Genomic DNA, 14,052 nt, shown 5'->3' on the forward strand with positions numbered 1-14,052 from the left:
CTATTACCCATAAATCTCCCTACCCACTTCTGAAAGACTAGGTGCTTGACTACAATATTTGTTAATGGTTTGAAGATGTCAGAAGCATCTTTTGTTTCCTAAACATTGTAAACTCCTTGATTTAAGGAACCACATTTTTCCCTATTATTTTCCCCACTCACTAGTACCAAACACTGTGTGTGTAGAAACTGTGTATGTAGACACTCAATAAATATTTGTTAATTCAATTTAATAAACATTTTAAAAATTTCTATTGTACTCAAGGCATTGTGAAGTGAGAAAAGGCTAGTTGTGGATTGTGCTGGATTCTGGTCATTCTAAGGTCTGAATTTAAGGTCTAGGTCAATGGCTCCCAGCCTGTGAAGCTTTGCAGTTTTAAGGGGCCCATGAATACATACTCATTTTATTATTTATTTTTCTCCAGTTTATTATATAACCTGACTCAGCATAATAAATAAGCAAACGTACCTGCTTCAGTGACTAAAAATCCCTGATACATATTTTATCTACTATTTTTCAAATGTATATAGATGCTATTATGATAAAACTAAACTTCTTTACAAAGTGTTACTGAATTCATTGTAACCTATGGTATCAATCAACAGTAAGATACAGTACATAATAGCAAAACTCTTAAAAGTATGTGGGGGTGGGAGGATGTCTGTAAAATTATTTGATGCTTTCATGCTTGACCACAAAGGGAACCAATAGAATAGGGCAGAGGCAACTTACAACTAGTTAAAAGCAAGACAAAACGTGATATATAATTGCTTCAGTACTGTTAGTTTTGCTGCTTCCTAGTAATATAGAATACAAATGGTTAGCAAATGTCATAGTTTTAGGGTCTGTGACATTTTCTTGTATAAATAAGTTTGCCTCAGTATTATTTGTATTTACAAACTGTCCACTAAATGAGGAAGATTAGAGGGTGAGCAGTCATCATCTCTGCTTTTACCTGGAACTAGAAGAATCCTCTTCCTTTATCTTTTCTGCCACCAAACACTGCTGCTCAATTCAAAAGGAAATGTGAAGATGGAGGCAGAAGTTAGGAAATACGTATATACACATATATATGTGTGTGTATATTTAAATATATGTATTTATATTTGTATATGTATACATAGTTTACGTGTTTTGTTTGGAGTCTAGAATATAGAATTTTATAGTTGTTAATTGTAGAATCTAACCTGAGATTTGAAAAATTACATTTGGTAGCAACTAGCAACATGGTACTTTAAATGTTTCAACTTTAAAGTGTCTTGCCACATATGAATGAAGATGTCAGAACTAGCCTTGAATGATGACAGTGGTAATCCGGCCCTTGGTGTATAACCTTCAAACACCAATAAATGAGATTATCGGGATTTAACATGTGACCTTTCTCAGTCTGACTGGTAGGTCCAGATGTTTTCCGATTCAGCTGCCTTGCTGAAATCTGCTCTAAATGGCTACAGTTGGACTTGGATTTGGGGCTGTAGGAACAACAATCTTGAAACCAGATTCAGCAGTGAACAGTGCTATCTAAATAGTGACAGATGGGAACCTGTGATTTAATAATTAAAAATAATTTGTGACCTTACTCTTAATAGATTTGTTAATTATGTCAACCAAATAAGTAAAAATTGAACGGTAATAGGTATTTCACGATATTAGTTAGTCTGGTGGCATTAAGGACATTGACGAGATTTGTTAGAGCCAGTCTTTTCTGCACCTGCGTCTACAGAAGCAGAAATCCCAGTCATGCCTTTGTTCCCTATCTAGGAAGTCCATGGCAACTCTAGAGGAGCCTGGAAACCTCTTTATTAACCTCCTGTCAATCCTTCCAGGCTTATGCCCACACTTCACATGCACTGGCCCCTTTGGCACAGAAAATGGGACATTTCTCTCTGGATCTTTATTCCCTCATCTGCATTGGTTGGGACTCAGGACTATTCTCAACACTTATGCAGAGTGTTTACAACATCAACATTTATTCTTACTTCGTCCAATTCCTTGGTTCTGGCTCTTGAACTGTGTAAGCTTTGAATTTTAGGGGGAAGACAGCTTTCCACTGATTATTCTTTCCTGGATAAGGGAGAAAGAGTGGGAAGGCGAGGAGGATGGCATCTCCTATTCATATGTAAGCATTCAGAAGATTAGCCTTTGTCGATTTATTCCTCTCCTCCAGCCCAATAATGAATTGGAAATTTCATCTCATTATTATTATCATTCTACAATGTAGCTAAGAGGCTTGAGTAGATGAGATTTTATACAGAATAGAAGAGCATAATTCCTGTCTCTGGTAATAGTGATCTAGTCTATAAATTTACCTCCCCAAAATGGAAAAAGGATAAAGTGGTTTTGATTGGATAAATCTGATTATTGTGGATTTTAGCAAACTGTTAGAGAAGTGGCAATATAATATTGTTCATAGTGGAAAAGAGCTTCTAGGTCATCTTTCTTCTAGCTCAACTCTCTATCAAAGGTAGTAGTAGATAGATGTATGTTTGTTTTCTTGCCAAACCTGTAAAATAGTTCTATTAATTTTAGTGGAAAGTGCAATAAAATTTCTTTAGTGGAAAGAGCATATCATCATCATCTTTGTTAGGTAAGACATTTATCTGACAACTAAGAAAAAAGCTGTAATTTAGTTAGAGAACAATTTTAAAAGATTTTAAATATTGAAAAAGTTATGTGCTATTTTAATAACAAAATATATTCTCTTTTATGACCTTTAAAGGGTCATATCACTAACTCTTCAGGTGGGTTATTTAAATGCTATCTGATACTGCTTTTTAATAGTGGATAAAGATTTTGGAGAGCATTCTGCCTTCAATACATAATAGTGTTGAAACCAGCCAGGATGTATAGCATAATTCATTAGGGTAGGCACTCAGGGAATTTGATTTTTAATTTTTTAAAAAGACAAATATTTATTTTCATGTGAATTTTTTTATCAAGCAAAAGAAATTAAATTTATCTCAATTTTAATTTTCTTCAAATAACTAAATTTTAAAACATGAACTTTGCAGAAGGCTCTTATCTACCTATCAGATCTCTCTTCTTCACCAATCAACCTTTTCAATGTTATCTTCTTGCCTGAGCATTTTTTCAACTGGACTTTACTACCCTAGTCCTGCATTTTGCCATAAAGAGCCAACAGGGGGGTGCAAGGATTGATGGACAAAGACATATCTTTAAATTTGACATTTTTGCTTTTCTGGCCTGTACCAACCAGAGCCCAAGACCCACATGCTATAGAAATCATCAGAGAAGACATAGTGAAAAAACCGGATTCAGTTGTTTTTTCCCTGCCTCTGTCACAAAATGCTGGAGTACCTAGGCAGGATAGGGGCATCCACAGGATGAAAAAGGGACAAGCAAAGAGCCAGCCTAACTCTAGCAAGACCTAGGCTCCTGTAAGCAGGAGCCCCTCAGAGCAGGCAAGGCAAAATTTGAAAATTGGTCATAGAAGAGCTCTAAGTGCTAGAAAATCAATCCAAGAGAATATTTCCTTCTAGAGCCTTCTAAGAGTATGATGTGGGAAGAGAATTGGAAATAGAAGAAGAATTCAAGGAGCACTTTTCAATTGTCACCAGAAAAGCCATTCCCAGCAGGTACCAGATCCTGGAAGCCACAGCCCCACCACGGGAGAAGGTCACAAGCACATTAGATACTTGGCAAGCTTTTGCATCACTCCCACATGTATGATGAGATATCAAACTTTATCATATTATTAAAGAACTTTTCAGAACTCTATTTTTAGGGGGGGAAACCCTCAAATTGTTCTTCCCAGGCAAAGTGAGGAGGGAAACTCAGTATTTTATTCTTTTCCTTATTACTAATAAAGTGTTATCATCCTTCAGTGCACCATTGTGATGCATGGTTGTTGGGGCATTATTCCAAGGCAGTATTAGAAAGTAGTTGTCTTTCTTTTTGTAGTCATCAGATTTGCTTGAAGGAGAGGGAAGGGGAAGGGAGGGAAGGAGGGAGAGAGACAGGCAGACATCCAGGTAGAGAATGAGAGGAAGGGAGAGAGTGAGTGTGTGTTTGGGGAGTTTGTTCCAGTGTATTAGCCAGATTCTACCCTGGTTCTACCTCACTAGCCAATAATGTTTTCACAATTGCAAATAGAGCCAGGATTCATCTTTGCTTGCAGCCTTAAAGTGTGTTACTGGGCAGCTGTTTAGCAGTTGTTAACACTTCACCCTCAGGGATTCCTATATTTCAGTGACAAGACAGGCTATTTCCTGTACTTGGTGCATTCCTACCATGATTCCCAACGCTATGGATCCATTATAAGACAATACTAAAGCTATTGATTTAATTAAAATAGGTCTGCATTCTTATGTTATTTTTGTACGTGCCTTTGAATATTATTAATTCTGTCAAAATGCACAGAAATTTCCCAAATTCTCACTCCCCCTTCTCTAGAGTTCTCTGCTCTTTCACAAATGCTTTCCAGGTCCTATTGCTTCTGGTTAATATACCCTAGCTTAGAAATGCAGTTGATTTGTGCTTCACTTATAATGTTCTTAAATGCTCAAAATTCAAGCTTTTTCCAAAACTGGATTTAGTGTGACATAGTTTTGACACTTCAAACCCTTTCTTGGTGATTGAGAGTGGGAAGGACCATTGCTTTTTCTTATTTTTACTTGCTCACAAACATAGAACTAGCCTGGAAAGTTCCCAAAATGTCAGCTATGAGACATTAACTGTGGACTCCCTTCTGATTTTGATGCTCTTTATAATTGTAGAAATTCAAAATGTCATAAAGGAAAAATCCAGGTCTCTGATTAGACAATAGAGGGGAATGAGACTAGAGAGGTAAGTTCCTTGCCCAGGGTCACACAGTGAGTTAACACCTAAGAACCTAAGGAACTTAGGTCAGCTTTTTGTGTGTGTGTGAGGCAGTTAGAGTTAAGTGACTTGTTCAGGGTCACACAGCTAAGAATTATTTAGTGTCTAAGGGTGGATTTGAAGTCAGGTCTTCCTGACTCCAGGACTGGTGCTCTGTCCAATGTGAAGCCATTTCTCTGTCCCCAGGTCACCTGTCTATTAGGCCATACTATATGCTTGTAGTGCCCTGACTTTTGAGTCACCAACTCATTTAAAGTCACCAGCCCTATTCAGGCACTGCTACCTATTTACTCATGTGTATTTAAATAGTTTTTTTTCATTATATTAACTGGGCCTTTCCATTCAATCCAGCACACACGAATTAAATATGTACTGTGTACAAGTTACTCTTTTAGGATGTGAGGCTACAAGGATATAAAGTGAATCAATCAGTCAGTATTTATTAAACACCTACTGTGTTCCAGGCACTGTACTAAGCACAAAAGCAAAAATTAACAACAAAAAAGCCCAAATAACAAAATGGAGGAGAGAGCATGCAAACAAATATCTATAACAAGTTGTATAAATATACATATATATGCTTTTATATAGTTAAATAGGTAATAAAATTGGGCATTATCTCAGAGAGTAGACATTAAGACTAAGAAGGACTGGGATAAGTAAGTAAAGTAAGCAATACTTGCCTTTTTATTGGGAGAATGCCACATGTATACAAACAGGTAAATAAAAACATGCAAAGTAATTGCAAGAAATGGAAGGGGATCTGAAATAGTTTCATTTATATAGAAAGTACACCCAAACTGTATTTTGAATTCCAAGAAGTGGAGGTAGCAAGGAAATGAATTCCAGATATGACATACCACCTAGACAGAGATTTACAGAGAATCAGTAAATGGCGTATTAGAGTGTGGGGAATGGGCCATCAAGCCAGTTTGACTAGAAGGAAGAGGATATGGGAGTAGTTTGAAATAAAGACTAGAAAGGGAAGCAGGTGCCATATTGTAGAAGGTTTTAAATGCCAGGAAGAACTTATATTTTATCCTAGGGGCAAGAAAGAGCCATTGAAAAAAATTTTTGAGAAGGGGAGTAATGTGGTTAAATCTGTATTTTAAGAATATTTCCAAAGTAATAACTTTGGAAACTGTATGAAAGTTGGTTTGGAGAAGGAAGAAACTGGAAACAGAGAGATCAGTGTGGAGGCTGTTGTAATAGTTTAGGCAAGAGGTAAAGAGATTCTGGAGTGAGGGAAAGGATGTGAGTGAAGTGAAGAGGAGAGATTGTGAGGTGTGATGGTGGTTATGTTAAAAGGTTAGCTTCTTAATGGGTAAATCAAGGAGAACAATGGCAGATTCATTATTAATTAAATAGCTCCCATCTCTGTCCCATCTTTGCTGAAGTTCAATGACACATAAAATTCCATTTCTTTATCATCAGATCTACAAATATCACAAAATTAGGAGAGACAGATAACATATTAGATCAAAAATGACACAGAAGAGCATTAGTCCAAATCAAAGGTGAAATTCAATAAGTTTATATAGTTTTATACATGAGTTCAAAAATTCAGCATCAAAAGTACAGGATGGGGGAAATATGATTAGAAAGGTTGTCTGAAAAAGAGCTGAGGGTTTCAGGGTATTACAAGTCTAATATGAGTCAGCAGTATTATGTGGCTGCTAAAATAACTAATTCAGTCTTGAGCTGTTTGAAGAGAGAGGCACAGCTTTCAGGAATGAGGTGAGGGTTCTTCTGAGCTCTGCCCTACCTAGGCCTTTTCTGTAATTTTGGGTTTGGGGCACCACAGTTTATGAAAGACATTGATAAAAATGGAAGGAGAGAGGGAGAAAGGGAGAGGAGAGGAGAGGAAAGGGAGAGAGACAGAGAGAGAGGGAAGGGGAAAAAGGAGGGATGATGAGAGAGAGAGAGAGAGAGAGAGAGAGAGAGAGAGAGAGAGAGAACTGATAGAACATTTATCTATCAAGAGAGCACACAAGATAATTAAAGGCTGAAAATTCATATGATATTAATATTGGCTTAAGGCATTAAGGACTTTCAGCTTGGAGAAGATTTCTGAATGGGGGTAGGAGGAAGCAGAAGGGCATGAAAACTGTCTTAAAGTAATAGAAGGACTGATATCTGGAAGAGGGATTATTAGACTTGCTTTTTTCCCCCAAGGGAGAATGAGTAGAAATTGTAAAGAGGCAAATTTATTCTTGATGTAAAGAAAAACTTCTTACCAATTAGAGCTACCCTCCTTAGGAGGTTTTCATGAAGATACATGATGACCAAAATTACTGGATATGTTATGGGTGGGATTTCTTTCAGGTATGCACTGGACAAGATGGCTGTTGAATTTCCATCTAGCTCTAAAATCCTGGGATTCTGTGAATTTTCCCATGCCCTGAGTATGGAAATCATTTTCTATTCCATCAAAATACCTTTCCTTTCCCATACATAGGGTTAGAAAATTGAACTCAGTTTTAAGATAAAGTATTTATAGTAAGTCAATCAGGTAATATGTGTGGTCAATTTATTTTCTAAATTCCAAACTTTCCTAAAATATTCTTTTCATTGCATTCTGGTGTACTTTCCCCCCTTCTCTTTGACTTCTGTAAAAATAAAAAAACTAGCTAATATACAATAGCAACATAATACAATATATTCTATAGAGAAACTTGTAAAAAATTTTCCTTCTATTTTTATAAATCAAATTTCTACCAGATGCATTCTAATCCATCAGGCTAAGAAATCTTCAAATGTGTTTTTATTCATTATTTTGGAATAGTAGTTTGTTATTTCTGAGACATAATACTATATAGCTTAAGCTTAAAATAATATTCAATATTAGAATAATAATATCAGGACAAAAATAGTTTCCAAAAAAAACTTATTTTGGACAAACATGAAAGCAGTTGATTAAAACTTCCTTATTTTTTCTTGTAAGATAAAATTCCTTTTTTAAGCTAGAACCAATAAGGGGAGTTTCAGTAAGATCAAAGTGATGTCACTGGTAAATTTCAGATTAGTTCCAGTGCATATGGAACTGTTCCCACCTTTCAGAAAACTTGATTCTTAATTTTTCAGGAATTGCAATGATATATGGTATTCCAGCTACTTAATTTAGAAGATTTAAGAGCAAATTTAAATGTCTCATGAGCATGTGCTTTAATAAGAACTTTCACAAGTTTATTCAAAACCACAATTTGCTACAAACCTGCCATCTCCTGTCTCACTACCATTGAGATGTTAATATTTTTCTCCCAGTAGTCTTAATAACATTTTCCGCATGCTTATCCCAGATTTTAAATAGATATTCCCCCTTTTTTAAAAAACCATTGAAAAGTCATTTTAAATTAGGGGGAGAAGAAAAGAAAAAAAAGATGTTTATATACAAGCATCAAAATCATGCTGGGGAATAGACCCCATAAATCACCAACCAAAAATGGCTTGTGGCACTGACGCTTAAATTTTCACGTTCATTCTGGCACCCAGAAAATATAACTATTTGAGAAGCAGTAACAGGAGCTTCTGTTGACGCTGAAGTTCACAGGTCTTTGCTGGTCTCAGGCAAAAATCACACTTTGAAGATATGGAGAAGCGACCCTGTATCCAGCACTTGTCATTACAAATCTGGAGGTTAACATGATTTTCTTGACCAGGCTAGTGCAGAGGGGTCTCAATTGTTAAGAATCATGCTTTGTTCTCTGCCAGCAAACTTGACTGGAGACTAAGGCCCCACAATACATGTATCTCCCTTTTCTGCTCTTTAGTGCTTCAAGCTTCTAAATCCTATTAACAGCTGTCAAAACCTGGTAAACTATTTAGATGCTTTCACAATTTGTTTAATTGGATAGTTAGGAAATGGCATGCTAGAAAAGCTTTTTTTTTTCCCTTTCCCTTTTTTTTATTTTTTTTTTAGCCTGGCTGAACATCTGTAGCATTAGGGCCTCATTATCTCTGAATTGGCATAGCAAATCAGTGGCATCATTAAAATGCCACATTAAGATGATTAAGTTTCTTTGTTATCCAGTTGACTTTTGCATGTGCTGAGGATTTCATGGTTATGACCCCCGATCCTTGTAAAACACTTGAACAGCATCACCCTTTTGTGCCTCCGATGTTTAACAGCCTCTGTCTTGTGCTTTCCGGCTTCTTCACAATATCTATTAGCAAACTTGAGGCCATAATTCCAAACTTTATGTATGTCTCTCAGGGCTCAATTTCAGCTCTCTCTAGTTCAGCACGAAAGTTCAGGATCTCCCCTTTCCACGCAGAAATGTCTATGAATGCTCTCTCGTGGACACCCCGGTCGTCTTTGCTGTTTTGCCATCCTTGATGGGTTCATCTTTCCACCGGTGCATTTTATGGTGCCTGTAAGAACAAACCGAGGCACAGTTGGCTGAGACTGATATTGCCCCTGCAGGATTTAGATGTTGGATCCCTTCCAGAACCCATTGTTTTTGCAGTGTCTCAGGTGAAACCAAAAATGTCTACTCTGGAGTGTAAGCTTTTCATGTGATAACCATCACCCCAGGAAATGAAACCATGTGCATCAGCCCCAATGAGCCAAGCCAGTCCTTTGTTCTTTTCTGCCTACAAAATCCTGATTGGGGCGGGGAGAGAAGAAGGGGGACAGGGTGCATGTTAGTGTATGTAATCTTCCTAAATTGTCCACAACATAGGAAAAAACGGGAGCACATGAACCAAGTGGCTCTTTGTGAGAGAATTTAGTTTAATCTAGTTTCCTGTGGGTTAGCTTCAATTTGCACATCTTTTTTCCTTCTGGGAATTTAGAGCAATTGCCTTCACCAGCAGTTTGTGGTTTGTCCCACATGTGTGTATATGTGTGTTGTCATATTTTTCTCCCTAAGCTAAAATGGAACTATTTTTAAGAAGCACATTAAGTATTTATATAATAATACAGGTATCCCTTACTTTTAGAAAAACGGTACAAGAAAATATGCGTTCACAATACAGATAAACTATGGGGCGTTCTTCACTTTACAAAAATTCAGTGTGTTCAAACAGCAAATTTCCCTAATATATTAAGTGTTAGATAACAGGCTAGTAGTTTGTTTTAACCTCAGCAGGTAAAATTTAAAGTAGAATAAGGGATCATAAAAACTAGATATAAAATAACTAAAACTAAAACTAAAAATAACATAAATCTAAAATTATGATGAATTTTAGTGGGGAAAATAGAATTTGATTTACCAGGAACATCTCTATGCACAAAAAGAGGCATACTCTCAGTAATAAAAGCAAGATTTCCTTTTCTAGGAGCATCAGGTCCATAACAACTAATTCTAATTCATGAGATAACATTTGCAAAGAACTTAATACAGGACCTGGCATACAGTGGGTGTTTAATAAGTGTTTATTCCCTTACCCTATTTAATTCCCCCCTTTTTAAAAAAAATTATGAAGGACTAGTCTTCCTTGAAGAGGCCATAAGAATTTTCCCCCTTTTCACCATTTTTTCTTTCTCTACTCTTAAGCAATTTAATCAAACTTTTTTATGGTAAAAAGTTGGAAGCATTATCTTCCTAAAGACTAAACAGCCGTGTCTCTGGGTTTGGGTATATCCTACTTGGAGTCAAGATACTAAATTAAATAAATAATCTCTTGGGATTTTTTCCAGATCTTGGATTCTAATCCATGATATTTTTAAATTATGAATGCTACTGCCACTAAAAAAAAACAAACAAACAAACAAAACAAAAAAAAATCCTGTGCTTTAATACTGGCCTCATGATTCCTTTTAGCCTGCTAAAAGAATCTGGTTCTTATTGACCATTTGGGTACATCTTAACTCAGAGTTAGTCCTGGGATTAAACCAACAATAATCACGGGCCATGTTCTTTTGGTCCAGAAAGGCCATCTTATCTCTCTAAGCAGACTTTCTCTTTCTGTGACTTTGAGACCGAGCATTTGAGGGAAAGACATCATATTCCTTTGACCCTAAGAGGTGAAATATCCTAAATAACCATTAATTGATCTTGTGTCAAGCCAATATGACCAAATTACATTGAATTGTTGGGCCAGTCTCTTGAAATCCATATTTCTTTGGGAATTAGCACCAAAGACATTGCTTTCTTCCTTCTCTTGTACACCCTATGCATGCTACATGACCTGACTAGCCATTTTATTACTTCTCTACATTCATTGGCCATAAAACCGGCCAATTATCTTTGCAGCCATTTTTCTAACCAAAATGAAAAGGCGCTTTCATCTGCTGGCCCTTGCTATGTGCTGTTTTTGGTTTTCAGAGCTCAGGTTTTCCGTTGAGGTTCTTTTTAACGCCTACATGCAAACTGAAAAGCACTCAAGCTTTGGTGGGATGTCACCCACAGCTGGAGGGACAGTGGAAGGGGGTGGAGGGCACAGCCTTCAGGTGCATCCTTTAAAAAAAAAACATACCAGATTGAAGAAAACAAAGATTGGGTTAGACAAACAGCCCCAACTATGAACAGGTAAAGACTTTCCTCTGTCCCTCCCAAAATTGGAAAATGAACATGCCCACACAGAAGATGGCCTGTAACGTAGGTGCGTACAATTGAGCAAGCACAAAGGGACATTGGGAATACTCTGAGGAGGAAAAAGTTGTGAGCCGTGACCTGTGGTGAGAAGCGGTAGAATGGAGTTACTGAGAGATGTCTTCCCTGTTCATGGCTATGTCTCTGTCTTGCTCTATTAAGCAAATAAAGCTAATATAGATGAAAGTTAAGACCTTGATAGAAGTGAAAATTGAAACTTGGTTAGAACATAGCACAGCTGCCGTTTATACTTCCTCCTGTGGGGTGGCAGAAATGGCACGTACTGATGTGTTTTGGAAGTTATATAATTTTTAAAAGTCTTTCATCAAAGAGAGTTTGGGGGTTTAACTTGGGGAAGAAGAGTAAATAGTTGCTTAACAGGGAAAGATAAAGTTGATTGAAAAATAAAAACTGGTTTTAGAGTCAGGAAAACCTGGACTTGAATTGTACTATAGACACATACAGAGTGGGTGACTTTAGCAAGTGACTTTACCCATCACAATTGCCCCAGGTAACTCTTCATAAGTGGCATAACAGGTTCCAATCTGTACAGGCAAAGGGGTTTCCTCCCTGGTAGTTCCCTACATCAATTAAGTCATAGACCTAGTTTAAAAAAGAAATCCACAAACAAGGAACCATTTGAACCTTATAAGCCTAGAGAACAGATCAATATACATTCTCAAACTCTCAGTGCAGCTTTAAACAATTCAAAGATTTTGGGGATACATTAAGTGGAGATAGGAAGATCTCTGCCATCAGTAAGGCATTAGTATGCTTTAGGCATGTCCTCTCTTTTGTAAAATGAAAATTTTGAACTAAATAATCTCTTAAGATTCTTTCCAGTGCTAACATTCTATAATTCCTTTGGTCAAAGAGCAACTTGGTATTTCTAAGAGCCAAAGTTTTAAGAGGCTCTTGCAAATAACAATGAGCATTAAATATCTGAAAAATGTTTCACAGTTGTTCAATCTTTAATTGCCATCCCTGTGAGGTCAGCTGGTACATAATTCTTTTAACTTTGTTAGTACCATTGAACACATTTGCCTTCCTGCTTTTTCCAGTCTTTAACTTGAGTGGTTGATTTCTGATAGAGTTGTTTTAGCAACTCTCAATGTATGGGACAGCTTATTACTTACTCCCTTGGGCCTTTTCCCTTAGTCTTGTAGTTCTGGGTCCCTGGATTTACAACCACTCCATCCCATTCCCACCATGGTCCAGGCGTTAGTATCTCTCTCTTATACAGAGTTGAGGAACTCCTCTGCCTAACTCCCCCCCTACTCAACTTTTCAAATTAAAATGATTCCTTGGAAATTTACATGGTAAAAGTAAAGTTCCTTCTGGCCTTCTCAACTATTTTTCACTAGTACTGATGGCTTCCTCTGCTTTTAATGTAGTGTCTTTATCAGAGAGACAGATAGATAAGACATGTTCTTGACAATTAATGGAAGGAAGAAGAGACAAAAGCATGTGTTGGAAGCAGGAAGGCCATGCTAATTGTTCATCTTTCAGTCTAGAGGAGTCTTAAATTTAATGTAACTGGGATTTGATAGATTCAAAAAGTATATCCCTATATCTGAGGGCATATCTTCTAGTCCTTTCTCTATAATCTCCTAAAAGGCATCAGTTTTCAGAACCGAATCAATTTAAATCTTGTATATTATACTTAATAATTTGAGAATACTTCATGTGTTAGTGATGGTTAGAAATCCATTCCTTTTCAATTCCAAAGCACTGAAATCACTCTCATCCATTCTTTGCATTCTCTTTTTGGCTGTAACTCTAAACCCAAAGGATAAGTGATCTTCTTAATGATGTCTTCTTGTTTTTGTGGTGATAAGTTAGCCTTGATATTATATTAGCCTCATTTGGTATTATGTTGTTAGCTGTAGGTCTCTTCTCTTTGAGCTGCTTTGCTAGCTCCAGACATAATCATTTTTCATTTCTTGCATTTTCTTCCCTGCAGATGATTCAATGAAAGTGAAAGATGAATACAGTGAAAGGGATGAAAATGCTTTAAAGACAGACCCCATGGAAAATGCAGAAGATCCTGAAATACCTTACAGCTATCCAAGAGAATATAATGAATATGAAAGCATTAAGTTGGAAAGACACGCTGTCTCTTATGACAGCAGCAGGCCAACTAGTGGGAAAATGAACTGTGATGTGTGTGGATTAGCCTGCATTAGCTTCAATGTATTGATGGTTCATAAGCGAAGCCACACTGGTAAATATTCTTCCTTCCTCTGAGAACTGTCCTGCTACAGCCATGGACAGCAATGCAATGAGTAATAGCATTAGGATTCTTGGCATCTTCCTTTACTTTTGCTGGATGGTTCTGGTCTTGTCACCCACTCTGGGCATCATTTTTCCCAGTAATTTCTTCCTGCTTCACCAAAGCCATTTCAAAAAACCTAGCAAACATTTTTACAGGTTTTCTGAATGAAAAAGGCTATAGAAGATCAGAAGTCCATGTCCATTTATTTTTTAGTTAAGAAATGGGAATTAAGTTCTGTGACTCATCCTTTATGTGTATTTTGACTTTAATAACAATCTAATACTTTGTGTTAGTCCTGTTTTGAAAAAGGTACTTTTAAAAGGCAAATTTAAAAACAATATGTTTTTAGAAAATTAAGAGGTGGCCTACAGAAATACATAAAAAAGTATCTCTCCCATTAAA

General features: G+C 36.7%; 1 protein-coding gene across 3 annotated transcripts in view; it reads left to right on the forward strand.

Moving 5' to 3' along the window:
- Positions 1 to 14,052, forward strand: part of IKZF3 (IKAROS family zinc finger 3) — an 84,766-nt gene that overhangs the window by 35,126 nt on the left and 35,588 nt on the right. For 2 of the 3 annotated variants that reach the window (XM_051994596.1, XM_051994597.1), the window contains one exon: positions 13,339 to 13,599. The exons of the other annotated variant lie outside the window; for it this stretch is intronic. In XM_051994596.1, the coding sequence (XP_051850556.1) occupies positions 13,339 to 13,599 (261 nt within the window). The remainder of the gene's footprint in view (positions 1 to 13,338; positions 13,600 to 14,052) is intronic. 3 annotated transcript variants of the gene reach the window in all.

Source organism: Antechinus flavipes, chromosome 4, assembly GCF_016432865.1.
Source record: "Antechinus flavipes isolate AdamAnt ecotype Samford, QLD, Australia chromosome 4, AdamAnt_v2, whole genome shotgun sequence".
Taxonomy (NCBI): Eukaryota; Metazoa; Chordata; class Mammalia; order Dasyuromorphia; family Dasyuridae; genus Antechinus; species Antechinus flavipes.